The sequence below is a fragment of the Raphanus sativus genome, chromosome 4, assembly GCF_000801105.2.
Source record: "Raphanus sativus cultivar WK10039 chromosome 4, ASM80110v3, whole genome shotgun sequence".
Taxonomy (NCBI): Eukaryota; Viridiplantae; Streptophyta; class Magnoliopsida; order Brassicales; family Brassicaceae; genus Raphanus; species Raphanus sativus.
Window position 1 is genome coordinate 411,390 of NC_079514.1, and position 16,502 is coordinate 427,891.

The window sequence follows — 16,502 nt, forward strand, 5'->3', positions numbered from 1 at the left end:
AAGATCTGGGTTAGATTTGCTGAACTTATCTTGGTAAAAGATATAATCATAATTAAATCAGAACCACATCTTTTTTCATTGTCGATGTCTTTTTCTTCATCTTCTTTCTCTATTATTTTTCTCTAATGAATCTAAACAAAATTGAAGAAGATCACGAGTTCCAAATCAATCCATCATTTATTAGTTCATCTGGTCCTTTTTCCATGAGTACATGAGGTGGTGGCTGCGGCGGACAGGTAATCTCACCTACTGTCAAGAAGATGAGACGACAACATACTGATTCTGGCAAAACGAAAAAGCTTCAAGCTCTAAATAGATAAATTTATATAAATTTCTTTAATTGGAATCTTATTCTTCCCCACGTCTGTACCTTCTTGAATTTGCTTGTTTACCACTAAGAGGTCTCTCTATCTTTTTGAATTTGCTTATAAAGCTTGTTTAAGTTTTGTTGAATTAGTACTACTTTCTGAGTCCCACTATAATCTTAGTTTTTACAGTTTTTGTCAATGTTTTGAAGGAGAAGGGTCAATGCGTCTGTTTTTGACGAGGAAAGTGGAAGAAAAACGTGATTGACGAATGGCAGCCTCGGACCAAAAACATTGGAAACAACTCAACTGTATAGGGAAAAGAGAAGTCATATGAAGGGAATGGGACCAATGGTGAATGTGGAGATTTTAAATCCAAGAGTTGACTTAGCTTTTCTATTGTGATATAGATGCATATAGTTATTTAAGCAAGAATGTGTTTTGGGTATGGTCTTTGGTTACGGAAAAGTTTAACATGGTTAAGATTATTTTTGGTTTGATGATCTTTCTTGTAACCGAGTAATTATATACAAAACCGGGTATAAAATATTAGCATTGTTTGTTTTTCTGTTGGCTTGTTAAACTTGAGTGTAACCAATAATGTAATAAATTATCGTGTAATGATTTTTTATTTATTTTTGAGTTGTTGCCTATACCATTTAACTCTTTCATGATAAGCATCTCCAAGCTTTTGCAAATGTCATTAAACTCAAACTGCAGCATATCACCCGTTTGGTTAGAAAATACGAAACTTGTTATAGCAATGAAACGTTCTTGTAACCGATGAGGGATGGCTTTACAAAACCAGCTATAAGAACGTTTAACCGGTTATAAGAAAGTTTAGATGTATATAGTTATTTAAGCAAGAATGTCTTCTGGGTATATTCCTCGGTTACAGAAAATTTTAGTCTGGTTAAGATTATTTTTGGTTGGATAATCTTTCTTGTAGCCAGGGATTATTTTTACAAGACCGGTTAAAATATTTTTAGCATTGTTCACTTTCCTGTTGGTATGTTAAACTTTCTTGTAACCAATGATGTAATAAATTATCATGTAATGAAATTGTTTTATCGTCAAGTTATTATTTATACCATTTAACTTTTGTAAGATAAACATTTCTAAGCTTTTGCAAATGTGATTAAACTCAAACAGCCGTATATCGCCCTCGTTTGGATAGAAAATATGGAAACTTGTTACAGTAATGAAATGTTCTTGTGACCGATGAGGGATGGGTTTACCGGTTATAAGAAAGTTTAGCATGATTTGCTTTCTCTTTTGGCTTGTTAAACTTTTTTGTAACCAATTATGTAATATATTATCACGTAATAAAATTGATTTATTGTATAAGTTGTTGCTTATACCATTTAACCTTTGTAAAAAAAGCAGCCCTAAACTTTTACAAGTGTGATTAAACTCAAACATTAGTCACATAAAGCTAATTTTTTTTCCCGAATTGAGTCAAGAGACATTTCTGCAAAAAGCCCCAATCAGAACAAGAACTCACAGATCTCATAAAGAAATCCAAATTACACAGATACATTAGAAATATAAAGATAAAGAACCCCAGAAAACTCGCTAAGTGTTAAGGCTCATTCTTGTAGATATTAACTACCCCAATTGCACCGAGGCTTACAGTTTTACCCATAACCTTTCTCTTGAGGTAATAGTTCACAAGTTCTTCGTCAGTCGGATGAAATCGAAACCAGGAGCGAGCGAAGTCTCTGCCACAGAAGTTGTTGGCGCAGAAACAGAAAACGGCGAGGACTCAACAGCCGTAGATTCACAATCCACTAAAGTGAAAACTGTACTTGTTTTCGGGGTTTCTCCTTTCTCAAAACTTCAGTAGATGAACATCCAAAAGAAAGTTGTTTCCCACTAGAATAGAAAAGAGAGATGATTTTTGAGATGCGATAGCAAGAAAGATTATAATTTCAGTTTTGAGAACTTTGGTTGAAAATCTAGATTTCTCTAATTTTTTAGCTGACACAAAGATATGGATAAAAAAAAGATCTTTGTGACTCTCTGTAAGATTTTGCCTAATATTCTACTTGTTTCTATTGTTTATCATGTAGGGGCATCAGAGTCATATTCGAATTTGTACAGTAGGCGAATAGTAGTTTTTGATATATTGCTCAATAGCAGATAATGTGTTGGTAGGAGGCCTAATTTCCCTAAAATTAGCTTATCCAGAATATTATATATGAAATCACATTTCTAACTAAAATAAGAGTACAATGATACAATATTCTCTTTATTTTTTATTGTATAAATTAAATATGACTTAAAACTTATAAACAAACATGCAAATATTTGTATTCATGAACATAATGATAATACAATTTTATTTATCTGTCATAAATATAAATTATTAGATTGCTTAAAATTTATAAACAACAAAAATGATTATGTAACAATTGTTATGATTTATTATGTTTTGCATTTATTTTTACTCGTACATGAGCACATAAGAATAACTTAGTATCTAAATAATACAAAGAATAGGGCTGTTTGGTAAATAGTTGTGCATAACTTGTCATTTATTTCCAAACAGAATATTATATCTAAATGATATTGGTTAATTAAATCTATTATAGATTGTGGGTAAAGTAACACAAATGTGATTTACGGAGTGATGATGGGTCTCTGCATGTTGGAAGCTCGACCACACAATAAAGCATTCTCGGGCACAAGATATTCATCTCTGAGAGAGTGAACCGGAGAGTAAACTCGTAGATACAACTGTTGACCTAAGTATTGTCTCGCCCAAAACTCGCTCCTTAGATTCCACATCCCCACATTGTCCAATGCCACATAAATGGCTGTCCATGATTCTGGATACACCTACAGCAAAATAGAAAAATTAAACACACATTTCAACTTGATTTGATGTTCAATATATATACAAAATGTTTAGGTACCTGAGTAGTTGAGCGAGAAACAGCATCCATGAGGTTATACTCTCGTCTGCTCGCATGTGACCATGTTCCTCTATCCATTCTGCGGACAACACACATAGATTATATAATTCGACAACATTCACATAAATATTAGATATTTATATGATTAATCTCCAGATCATATATATAGTGTATGATCATTTAGCGCTATAGTTCTCACCCAACAACCCAGAAGCTGTATCCATCGAGGTGGTAACTCTGGACGATCTTCTCGCGGTTTTGAAAGACAATCTCAATAAACTCCCTGTGGTTTGCACCCATAACTGCCGTGTCCAGCCTTATCCCTCCTCTTCTCGGCTGGTCAGGGATGCTTCCCACTTTGAAAACACCTCTGATGTTAAAGTAATCTGCCAGCTTCAGCGGAGTGTCCGAATGCACAAACGACACGCCGTTTATGGCATAGCGTTGCTTCCTCTTCACGAGGGCTGCTGAGCTTTCTAGTACTAAAGTCCTAGAGATATTGATTCCGCCATAATGGTATGAGCCCTGAGGGTTGGGCCTAGGCCCGGAAGCTGTCAGGTTGGTCCTAATGGATCGGGCTTGTTTGATAGACCAGTCTAGTTCATCGGTAGGCCCTCTAGCAGAGAGAGAAGCAGAAGAGATCAGGCTTTGTCTGGAGTTGGAGTAGTGGAGAGTGGATCCGACCAGGATCTTCTTGGCGGCAAATCTAGTGGCGACGACAATGGAATAGTCTTTCTCAGGCTGGTCCATGGTGACTAGGACAGAGTAAGATTGACCAACGTGAATGTCGAGTGAGGAATACATGGACTGGATCGTGTGGGTTCCCTCAACCTCAACGAGCTTCATCTGATGGTCTACTATTTTGAAATTTAGCGAGTGTTGAAGCCCGACATTCGATATTCTGAATCTGTACGTTTTACCTGATCAAATACGTACGTCCACAAAAAAGGTGATGAGATCAAGAATATATGTATGATCATTAATTAATTCTTCATACTAAAGCGTGTATTTTATTAAGATGAACCTTTGTGAACGGTGAGAGAAGAAGAAAAGCTGACACCATGGCCATTGATCAAAACCTTATCAGGCAAGGGTAGCCTGTGACCTCTATCCAATAGTGCCTTCAAATTCTGAATTGCGTGCATTTGATATATTATTTATCATCATGTGACAAGTAGTGCAATATATATATATATATAACTAGTTAAATAAAATGAAAGAGAATATATGTACCTTGTGGTTATGGTGAGAGTACCAATCGCCGATGAGGAAGGTGAAATCTCCGGCGGGTTCAGGGAAAGGGACGGGGATGCGAGGGCGGCTGAGGATACGGAGGCCACCAAAACCACCGGCGGCTTTGTGAAAGGCGAGGGAAGGGAAGTAGAAGAAACTACCGATCTGGTCTTTCACTTGGATGGCATAAGTATAGTTCTTTCCCGGTGGGATTGGACAAGTAGTCCCATACACTCCATCTTGGTATGAGTTCTTCCTCAGCTGTACTCCGTTCCTTCATTTTTTTTTTAATTGTATTTGTTAAGTTCGTTGTATTATTATTAACGTGAATGAAAACTTGACGTGTTCTTCAGTAATATGTACTTGTTCATAACAAGATTTATACTATATGAATAAACGGCACATGTGCATGCAAATTATCAAACGCTCGAATTCTTCTTCTAATATAACTATAAGGCTTTATTTAAATGATATTGAAAGGGATGAAGGGGAAGTAGATACCAAGACAAGAGAAAAGGCTCGTCGAGATCGTTGTGAACATTAATGATCAAATTGTCATTGGTGACAGAGTAAATCTCCGGTCCAGGAAATTGTCCATTTATAAGAATTCCCTGCGTGGGTGCGTGTACATATTAAACATTGATCAAAACAAAAGAGAAGAAGAAAAGCCACATTAATTGACATTATTGTGGATCTTAGAAGAAAATGTACCCTTTGAGGAATGCCAAGTGGATAAATGTTGCCGTAAGTGACCCTCCAGTCGAAAAAACGGTAGGGATCTTCAGCCTGAACTAAAGAAATGATAGTCATCATTGTCCAAAGGCCGCAGTACTTTAGCCACCACTCCATATATACTCGCCTAGCTAGTGATAGATCTCTGATCAAACTTTAATGATTAAGAGGTGGGATGATAAAATGAAGATGTGAGTTTTGGAGTTCAATGACTTGGGGACGTATTTAAAGTCCAACGGGTGAGAGGATGCTTTCTAATTATAAGCTAATTCCGTGTTTTTCTTTTTGTTGGTTTGTCAATTGGTAATACAAGGCCCCACCTACTTCTTCTTTCTTCGTCAATTAATCATATACTACTACTATATAGCTTTGGGAGGTGATTATTTAATGAATGAAACCGTCCATGCTTGCTATATATTTATCTTCAGGCTTTGTTTCATCTTCGTTGTGTGGTATTTCTAAGCTGCTTTGAATTGAATCTCCAGTAAGATTCTTTTTTTTACTGACACAAATTTTGCATTTTTGTAAATATTTTGTCGTGTACTAAGTTAAGGCGCATATTGTCCATATGCTTGGTATCTATCTAATTTCTAAATATTACATATAAATAAAGTTTTTTTCCGTTCAGTACAAGTAGCTGCTATTCGAGAAATAATGTGCTTAATTAACAAGAGGAGTAGTCAATTTTATTTAAAAAAGGAGGAATAGTCTATATACTAGTAGTAATAAGAAAATAGCAAGAGCTCATGCTAACTGCTAAAACAAGATGGTTGAGATGATTGGAGAAAGAGACAAAATGAAACTGTGAGATGGGTCTCAATTGAGCGCGTAAATGTTGATGCTGAGTTGGATTGGCTTGGTGGCGCAGGAAATTTCGGAAGTTAGTTTTATATGATTAGATTATTCTTTTTGTTCATTTAGCGTGTTTAAAACAATTCAACGTCAACATTCGTAAACTGTCCGATGATTAATGGCCAGCTCATTGTCTCGTGGTTAAGCTGGTTTTGACCTTTACTTTGCTTGTTGGATTGGTAACTGTAATCTTATAGAACTGCTTTTTTCTATTCATTCACATACGTAACATATTTATACAACTCCCTACACCGACTTGGTGAGGATAAACTCAACAACTAATTACATGTTTATCTCTAAGATATAGCATCTTTATCTCTAGTGACATCTTTATCTCTTCCGACAATATCTCCTCCAATACTCCCCCTCAAGTTGGGAGTGTGGAAGTTTCGAACTCCCAACTTGAACAACAATTCTTCAAACTGCACTTTCCCAAGCGCCTTAGTCAATACATCAGCTAGTTGCTCTGTTGTTCTCACATGAACAGTTTTCAACAGTCCCTCCTGAATAGCATCCCTCACTTGATGACAGTCCGACTCAATATGCTTAGTTCTTTCATGAAACACTGGATTTGCAGCTATGTATATGGCAGATTTGCTATCACAGAATAGCTTAGACGGAGTCTTCTGTGGAGCACCCAAGTCTTTAAGTAGTCTCCTGAGCCACTTAATCTCTCTTGTCGCCTGCGCCATTGACCTGTATTCAGACTCAGCTGATGAATGAGACACAACCTTTTGCTTCTTAGTCCTCCAAGACACTGGTGAATCACCAACCAACGCTACAAATGCACTCAATGACCTCCTCGTAACAGGGCACGACGACCAGTCCGCATCGCAGTAGACAGACAAACAAGTATCAACCTGAGAACTCAGTAGTATCCCCTGACCAATAGTTCCTTTTAAATATCGCACCACTCTCATAGCAGCATTCCACTGCATCTCTCTAGGCTTCTGCATAAATTGCGACAGTATATGGACCGCATATGATATGTCAGGCCGTGTGATGCCTAAATAAATCAAGCGCCCCACAAGCCTTCTGTATTTCTCAGCATCTTGCAACCGTGGACTCGAGTCTAAAGCCAGCTTATGCTGAATCTCCATGGGCGTAGCAGCTGGTTTCGAACCAAGCAACCCAACCTCTGCAACTAAATCCAACGTATACTTGCGTTGTGATAACATAAAGCCTTCAGCTCCTCGTCCAACTTCTATTCCTAGGAAGTATTTTAGTTTCCCCAGGTCCTTCATACGAAAGCATTTGCCCAAATGTTCCTTAAACTTGGTCAAAAAATCCATGTCATTTCCACAAATGACTAAATCATCCACATAGATAAGTACCTTGAGTTCCACGTTTCCTTTCGAGTACACAAACAGAGAATAGTCTGCATAAGAATGATGAAACCCAAAGCCTTTAAGTGCATCTGTGAGCTTCTGAAACCAACATCTGGGAGCTTGCTTCAGTCCATATATCGCCTTATGTAACCTACACACCTTGTTTGGTCCCGACGCTTTAAACCCTTGCGGAAGCTTCATGTACACCTCTTCCTTAAGATCTCCGTGCAAGAAGGCATTGTGCACATCCATCTGATGCACAATCCAGCCTTTCCCTGCTACAATTCTCAGTAAACTCCGTACTGTCGTCATCTTTGCAACTGGAGCAAACGTCTCCTTGTAGTCTCTGCCATGTACTTGTCGATTTCCTAAAGCAACCAGTCTTGACTTTGGTCTTTCTATTGTCCCATCAGCATTGTATTTGTATTTGTATAGCCACATATTGCCGATGGCTTTCTTCCCGGGAGGTAGATCAACTATGCTGAATGTTTTGTTAATCTCAAACGCTGTGATCTCACTCTTCATAGAGTTTCTCCAAATCTTCTGTTGCACAGCTTCCTTATAACTTCTTGGCTCTTTCGCCTCTGTTATTGTTGCTAGGAACGCCTTATGTGCAGGTGAGAATTTATCATCACAGATATAATCAGTAATAGGGTACGGAGTAGTACCTGGAACCGTCAACGATGACTCTGATTTTTGAGAAGCTGCAGTGTGATCGTGGTGGGGTTCTTTTTGAAGACAGATTGCATTGTATGTAACATAATCTTGCAGCTTTGTAGACGGTTTCTTTATTCTGCACCCTTTACCTAATTCTACACTGGTCACCACATTCTCTGCTTCATTACTACTTGACGCCACAACATTACTCTGTTTTTGCGGCTCACTCTGTTTTTCCATAATTGTTGAACTCACTTCTTTACCAGTAACAGAAACTTCTTCACTTGTCGCAGAAACATCACTCCCCCTGCGATCACTAATCTCCACATCAATGATCCAGTCATCATCTGGACTTCCAGTCATCTTTCTGACTTCTTTCAAACAATTCTCTTTTTCTTGTTCATAAGGAAACACACCTTCTTCAAAACTCACATCTCTTGAAGTCAAGAATTCATTCTTTTCCTTGTCATAAACTCGCCAGGCCTTCTTCCCAAACGGATAGCCTACAAATACACATTGTATACTTCGTGCTCCAAACTTATCTTTGTCTCTCCCACGCCTATGCACATGACACAACGAACCAAACACTCGTAACGAGTCATAGTTTGGTTTTCTTCCAAATAAAACTTCATATGGCGACTTGTTTTTCAACACTTTAGTTGGTGTCATGTTGATAACATGAGTAGCTGCTGTAATAGCCTCCCCCCAGAATTTAATAGGCATCTGAGACTGAAACAACATAGCTCTCGCAACGTTTAATATATGTCTGTGCTTTCTCTCTACTCTCCCATTCTGCTGTGGTGTGTCCACACAGCTTGTCTGATGTATTATCCCCTTGTCTTGAAAGAAATTTCTTAAACAAATGAATTCTGTTCCATTGTCACTTCTCACCATTCGAACTTGTTCACCAAACTGCTTCTCAGTGTAAGCACAAAACCTTTGAACCACAGTCTTTACTTCTGACTTTGCAAGCAGAAGATGTGTCCACACTGATCTAGAAAAATCATCTACCATCGTTAAAAAATACAGAGCTCCACTCGATGAAGGTATTCTGTAAGGTCCCCACACATCCATATGAACCAATTCAAAAATCTTGCTTGTTTTATTGATACTGTCATAAAAAACATCCCTTGTTTGCTTGGCTCTAAAACACACATTGCAATAACTAGAGCCAGCCTTATTTTTAAAACCAGAAAGCTCAGACAACGAAGAAAACACAGAAATTGAAGGATGCCCGAGTCTCCTATGCCACAACAGTTGATCTTCAGTTCCATCAGCCTTGCACGCACGAGCGACTCTCACATCCCTGAAGAAGTAAACCCCACCACGTTCCTCACCGGCTCCAATCAGAGTCTTCGAAGAACGGTCCTGCAACACACAAATAGTGTCTGTAAATAAAGCAAAGCAATTTGAATGACGCAAAAGCTTAGACACCGAAACTAGAGTACAATCCATATTCGGTACTAAAAGAACATCTCTCAGTGTAATTCTATCCGAGAGAATCATGTCACCCATCTGAACAGATGTAGATCTTCCTCCATCCGCAAAACCAATCACACACGGCTGTGTGCGTCTCAAGTTAACTAGAAACTCTGCAGTTCCTGTCATATGGTGCGAAGCACCGGAGTCGATGATAACATCACCTATAGGCTTACCAGAAAGCTTCTCAGATTGATTGCCTGATCTTCCATCATTAATAATCTGAGTGATTGCTCTCCATTGCTCTGGTGTCAGATCAGAAGTTCCAGACACGTTTGAATTAGTCGCATGAGCAGTGTTTGCTGAGCTACGTCCAGTTGCTCCCCCACGACCATATCCTCCATTAGATCTTCCTCGTCCAGTACCTCTGCCTGCACCTCTTCCTCCCCGTTCACTCATCCATTCGGGGTAACCAATTATCTGCCAGCAGTTGTTCTTTTCATGGCCAGTTTTGCCACAATTAGAACAAACCCTGTCTTTAAAACGATTCCCATAACCTCCATCAGTATTGTTATTTCGTGTTGCAGAGTTACTTGCATCACGACTGTCTCCTTTTGCCCTTGAGTTCTCATCGTCTTTTCTGCTCACAAAACCGATAGCTTCTTGCTGAGACACTTCTCTGGATTTTGCAGTGTTAAGTCTAGCTTCTTCTCTGATCACTTTCGCATAAGCTTTACCCAAATCAGGTAACTCGTCTGCTTCAATTATAGCTGTCACCACGTTGCTGAATCGAGAGTCATCAAGCCCCATGATGAACTGATGTACGCGTTCATCTTCCCTTTCTTTCTCGTAGGTTGCAGCAGCTGAACAACTACATGCAGGAGGCGGTTTGTAGGTTTGAAGCTCCTCCCACATCATCGCAAGACGTCCATAGTAGTCTATCACCGGCTGTCCATTCTGTCTACACGATGCCAATTGTTCCATCAATTGATGAACACGTACTTTATTGCCTACTTCAAATCTCTTCTTCAAATTTTCCCAAAGTTTATGTGCTTCGGTTATAAATGTCACAGTCGATCTAACTCTTGGCTCTATTGAGGATCTGATCCATCCCACAATCATTGAGTTAACACTCAACCATGATTCCAACTCACCGCTCTCTTCACTAGGTTTAGGAAGTGTTCCATCAATGAACCCCATCTTCTTCTTTGCCCTAAGAGCATTACCCATCTCCATTGCCCATTCATTATAATTATCACCCTTCAACTGAACGGATGTAATCAAGGCACCTGGATTGTCTGACGAAAACAGAGCATACGGTGAACTCCCCATAACTTCATTCTGTTTTGTCACGATTATCTTAGCATCATCACCCATTGTTTTACTTGTTCGTCAAGCAAACAAACACACACGAAGATTTGATTATGATCTCCGCTCTGATACCATGTAATCTTATAGAACTGCTTTTTTCTATTCATTCACATACGTAACATATTTATACAACTCCCTACACCGACTTGGTGAGGATAAACTCAACAACTAATTACATGTTTATCTCTAAGATATAGCATCTTTATCTCTAGTGACATCTTTATCTCTTCCGACAATATCTCCTCCAATAGTAACTCAGTCAAGTTCGTGTCGTCCCTTTCACTTTCAACAATTTTCTAGTTCATACTTTAGTTTCGTATTCAAATTATTCATATAATATATATATAACCTAAATGAAATGAGCTAACAATGATCAGATACCAACTGCATGAACGCGTGAGAGAGTAAACGGAACCCACCGGAAGAAGAATAAGAAGCTATGGCAGCTGGAAATACAAAAGTCACAGTCTGTCTTCTTCCCCGTGACCTTCTGAGAGATCAAAACCGTCCTCTCTCTCTCTCTTTAATTTCCTCTGCACATACTCTCCGTGTAATATGCATTTATTACTTTTCTCGCTTTACGTGATATTAGACGGGCCTTTCTTGGGCCCTTTTTAACCCAGCCTAAACTTATAACTGACCCAACCATCTCCGGAAACTATTTAAAACCCCCCGCCATAATGTCACACCGATATTTATAATTAATAGTCCCTTGATTTCGATTGGATTCATCATTTTTCTTAGACCTTTTATTTTTGAGAATATTACGTCTAGACATATTATACTATGAGTGTTATGAATATTATGTTTATGGATGTCCAGCCCATTACATATTTACTTGTAATCTTGGCCCGTTTATGGCCCATTGTATTTAGGCCCATGTCGCCATGTATTTCCTATATAAGGAACACTTTGATTCAATAATAAGATCAGAGTTTTCACAACACGTTATCAGCACGAGAGCTCTGACAAAACCCTGAATGAATTTCGAAACCCCTTTTCCCAGCAACCACCATAAACCCTAGAAATCAGACGAAACTTCAAAACACCGTATCTCCTCAACCCGACGGATCCAGACGACGAGCCACCTATCAAATTCAAGATCTCGACGAGACGAATCCAACGCCGTCGACCTCATCGCAATCCGATACCGGACGCGTTCTCACGAGCTATTACAAGAACCGCCGTCAACTTGATTCAAAACCCTAATTCGGACGCAACTTCAAATCGACGTATCTCTCAAACCATAAGGAGTTAGCCGACGTTCCATATATCAAATTGAAGCTCTCGACGAGAAGAATCCAGCTCCGCAAACCTCGTCTCAATCCGACTTCAGACGCGTTCTCCACCTCCGTTTCAATCCGCGTTGACAATTTCCTTTTTACTAAAGGAAACCCTAGCTGTCTTTCCATTCTCATCCGACCAGCACACATACTGACCATCCGACGAATTGATCAGCACCCGATAAGCCACCAGACGATCCGACAGTTCATCCAACAGCCGGTAGAGGTTCCGGACGATCCGATCAGCCCGTTCCTTGCTCGCGATAGATGTTCAAGCCGTTCGCGGTTTTCCTCTCCTCTCTCTAGGTGGTCCAGTTTCAGATTCTCTCCAATCTAAAGGTAAATAAAATCTGAAACACCCTTTGGAACCATATCAAAACGAATTTGGTTGTTTGTTAAAGGATTGAACATTAAAATTTGATGAACCTAAAAACCTAGGACAATTGAATCCCTAAATAAATTTGAGGAATTAGGATTTGGTTTAGTTCTCCCATTAAGTTGCTAGATCAAACGGTCATTAGGTTGTTAGAAGCACAAATATTCCTTATTCAATAAGAGATTGATTAAATCAATTAAAACCAAAACACTAAGTGTTCTTGAATCTCGAAAACATCATTGATCTGAATGATCAAATCGATTTTAAACTTTGAAGTTGATCATCTCCTAAAACATAATTATGATCGATTTATTATAAACCCTAAAAACTTACTATAAAAAAAAAAAACTTTATATTTTCAGAATATTTCTAGAAAATGAAACTTTCTATTTTTAGAAACTTACTATAAAAGGAAACTTTCTATTTTTAGAAACTTACTATAAAAGGAAACTTTCTATTTTCAGAAAATTTATATTTTCAGAAACGTTCTATGAAAGGAAAAACTTTATATTTTAGACATATATCTAAGCCGTGTGACTTGTTTATTAGGAAATCATTAACTCGATTGTTTGCTTGATCACACGATTTATATGATTGATTTTCTTATAAAGATTGAGTGATATATAATATGAGATGTCGAAAATCAACTTGGATTATGCTGTCCTAAATCTCTAAAGAGATAATCATTTAAAATGTGCACTGGATACCGAGGTTATCCTAAAGTCAAAAGGACTTGGTGAATGAATCACATAAGGCGATATTGCCAAACGAGAAAGATTGATACATGGCAATATTAGTTATTAGCCACCATCTAAATGAGAGTCTAAAGAAATCAGTATCCCAGTAAAGAAAATCCACTAGAACTTTGGACCGCCTTACAGCGGAGATATGATCACCATAAAACGGTGCTATTACCAAAGGATAAAATTTGAGTGGAAGAACCTGAGATTTCAATACTATAAGTCTGTGGATGAATACAACTCGGTTCTGTTTAAGATAGTTTCAATGTTGAAACAATGTGGTGAAGAAGTAACTGAACAAGACTTTCTCTAATGTGTTACTGCAACAGCAGTATAGAGAAAGAGGTTTCACCACCTATACTGATTTGATATCCTGTTTACTATTGGCTGAGACCAATAATGAGTTATTAATGAGAAACAGTGAGATGAGACCTCCCGGTACAAAATCATTACCCGACATTTCTAGGCTGACTTTGGAGCCTAAGAAAGAAAGTAATCTCGTCCAGCACAACAACCATTCCGGCCCTAGCCGTGGGAAAGGTTATGGACGAGGTCGTGACACATTTAAGACACATGGGCGAGGACGAGGCCGTAGTACCACACCCGGTTTTAGCTGTGGTCGAGGTCGAGGTCGAAGTGTGTCTTTTAAACCTTAAATAAAATCTTATTTGTGTCACAAATGTGGTATGGGTAATCACTGGGCAAATAATTGCCAAACTCCAAAGCACTTGTATGAGCTTTACATAGAGAGTTTGAAGAAAAATCCGGAAGCCAACATGGCTTACCGAGATGGTGAAGATGACATGGATCATGACCATACTGATCAAATAGAGTATGAAACTCATGAAAAAGAAAATGATCAGATGGATTATGAGACTTCAGATGCCTTGAAAAAAAAAAATCTCGACATCAAAACTCTATGATATAGATAAGAGTATATATGAGTTTATAAATAAGAGTATAGTCACTCGGCCAAGGCATTATATACACCCAATAAAAGACCCATTGAGTTATAAAGATTTAAAAATGAATGGTTTCCGCATTGAACCAATGGGCAAATGAAACAAAAGTTCCTTCAGATATATGAGATCAGAAAAATTGCCCAAGACCATAGAAAATGGTCGAGACTATACCTGCATTCTCTACTGATCTAGACTATGCCAAGGATCAGTATGATAAAGGCACAGGGCCTAGGTAACCAGATTGGTTGACCTACGAAATTAAACACTTTATGGCATGACCGGATTAGCCATCCTAGTCCAAACTTGATGCAAAATTTAATATTACAAAGGCACAAAGAGTTATCCCATAGAAATCTCACGTTGTGAAACATGTACACAAGGGAAACTCATGAGGCTCAATTGTCCCAAGCATCACGAAATGGCATAATGGTTTAGTGTCCTTACACAAACAAATTTATAGCATGTTCATGAGGGGGAGAATACACACCCCGTGTGGTCCATGACCATACTATAAAAACATGAACATGATAGCCAAACAGAATATGATAGCCTGGCCAAACAGGCCATAAGATATAAGAGCTTGGTCGAACAGACCATAACCTATAAGGTTCAGACTTTCAAAGTCTATAAGCTTGGAGACATTATGGATTTACATGTATGAAAGATAAGATGCATCAGGCCATATAAAGTGAGCATAGATATTCCCATCTAATAATTATAAAGGGTCATGATCCAGACATAGACCATCCTAAGATATTATGTATAGACCACCACAATAATATGTGCCGTCTAGGATGGAACCTCATAAGAAGATGAAATAAGATTGGGAATATATGTTGGATATGAGAATGTCTTCCTCCCACGATTTTATAAGAGACCTTGAGCCAAAATATGGGTGATCAGATTAAGGCCAGGTTTACGGATTACATGATGAATCCGACTATCCAACATCAGGGGGAGAAAGAAATAAGCTGGTACAAGTATAAAGAGAAATGGAATGGTATTAACCATCCTTGTCTTGGCAAGATCCTCGGACCAGAGAATATGATTTAAGACGTCCAAAGAAAGATCATACAAAGCTAGCTAAAAGAATGCCAGACAGATTAGACCCGAAAAGAAAAGAAAAAGAATGACTAAGTCATACCAGCTTAAGCACCACGAAATTAATGTCCTAGAAGAGACATAATCAAGTTGCTATAGAGTCTAAAGATAGACCAATATGTTCCATAAGATAAGGAACCTCGGAAATAAAAAGAAAGGTGCAAATAAATGACATATCCGAGGTCATAAGGGAAACCAGACCAGACATTTAGATAAGGCTGCGCAGCTGAACATCTAAGATACCAGACCATGTAGTTTGGGACGCCAAACTGCAAGGTAATAAAGGTTCTTAGTAAGAATGAAATCTCTAATCGATTAGTTCATGTCTGGAACACAATGGAACACTATAAAAGAAGTGTCGACACATACATACACAAAAGATAAAGATGCATAAGAAAATAGCACTTGAGTTTAAAAGATATAAGCGAGGATCAGAACCCACGAGAATACAAGAATGCATTCATAGAATAAAAGAAATTGTGGGGGTTTAAGAAAGATTCAAAGAATCTATAAAAGAGATGGGTGTATTGGCCATATTTAGAAACACCATCTGATAAGATAAAACCAGTGAAAAATGGGTCCTGTGTGGGAAAGGAAAAGAAATCGTGAGACATGGACTAAGGTGTTCATATTCCTATTTAAAGCATTCAAAGAATGACTTGATTACACAAGGATACTCACAGAGACCAAGGAACAGATTATAAGGAGATATACTCCTATGTGGTGGATGCTACTACAAATCCGAAAGTGATAAAGGTCTGGATATAAGAAAAGAGAAATGTAGTAAGCAGCATGATTGATCACTGGATAAAGAAATGATAAAAGTATCAGAAAGATGAGAAAAGAAATTCTCATAGAATAGTTTTGTTCCTAAGCTATTCATGGACTGAAACGAAAGGCAGATGCATATAAAGCATATAATGCATGTAAAGGATAAGACTAAGTAATACTTAGTGAAAGGAGTTCTACAAGAACGTCCCTGAACAGTCCATGCATATATTATGAAGGAAATTCCTTGTGTTCATACTTAAAGAAATGATGATTAGATCGACTGATTCTTGGACAGGCTATGATAAGAATACAATGATCTATAGTGGAGATGATAGCCATGAATATGTATTGAGATCTATGATCCAAAGTACCGAGAATAGAATGTGATATGGTCAAAAGAGAATAAGAGGATGAATCCATCAGATTACGACCAAAGATCCATATCAACTAGGAT

General features: G+C 38.1%; 1 protein-coding gene and 1 long non-coding RNA gene across 2 annotated transcripts; one reads left to right on the forward strand and one right to left on the reverse strand.

The window, feature by feature from the left end:
• Positions 1-2: 2 nt before the first annotated feature.
• Positions 3-956, forward strand: LOC130510670 (uncharacterized). Its single transcript, XR_008944389.1, has 2 exons — positions 3-236; positions 518-956. It is a non-coding gene; the product is annotated as an uncharacterized LOC130510670 (long non-coding RNA).
• A 1,759-nt stretch (positions 957-2,715) lies between these two features.
• On the reverse strand, positions 2,716-5,401 carry LOC108851302 (L-ascorbate oxidase homolog). The gene is made up of 7 exons (XM_018624710.2): positions 5,168-5,401; positions 4,958-5,067; positions 4,457-4,730; positions 4,248-4,353; positions 3,423-4,143; positions 3,224-3,302; positions 2,716-3,146 (listed from the first exon to the last, which is right to left on the reverse strand). The coding sequence occupies exons 1-7, from the start codon at positions 5,303-5,305 to the stop codon at positions 2,928-2,930; spliced, it is 1,647 nt and encodes a 548-aa protein (XP_018480212.1). The 5' UTR covers positions 5,306-5,401; the 3' UTR covers positions 2,716-2,927.
• Positions 5,402-16,502: the final 11,101 nt, after the last annotated feature.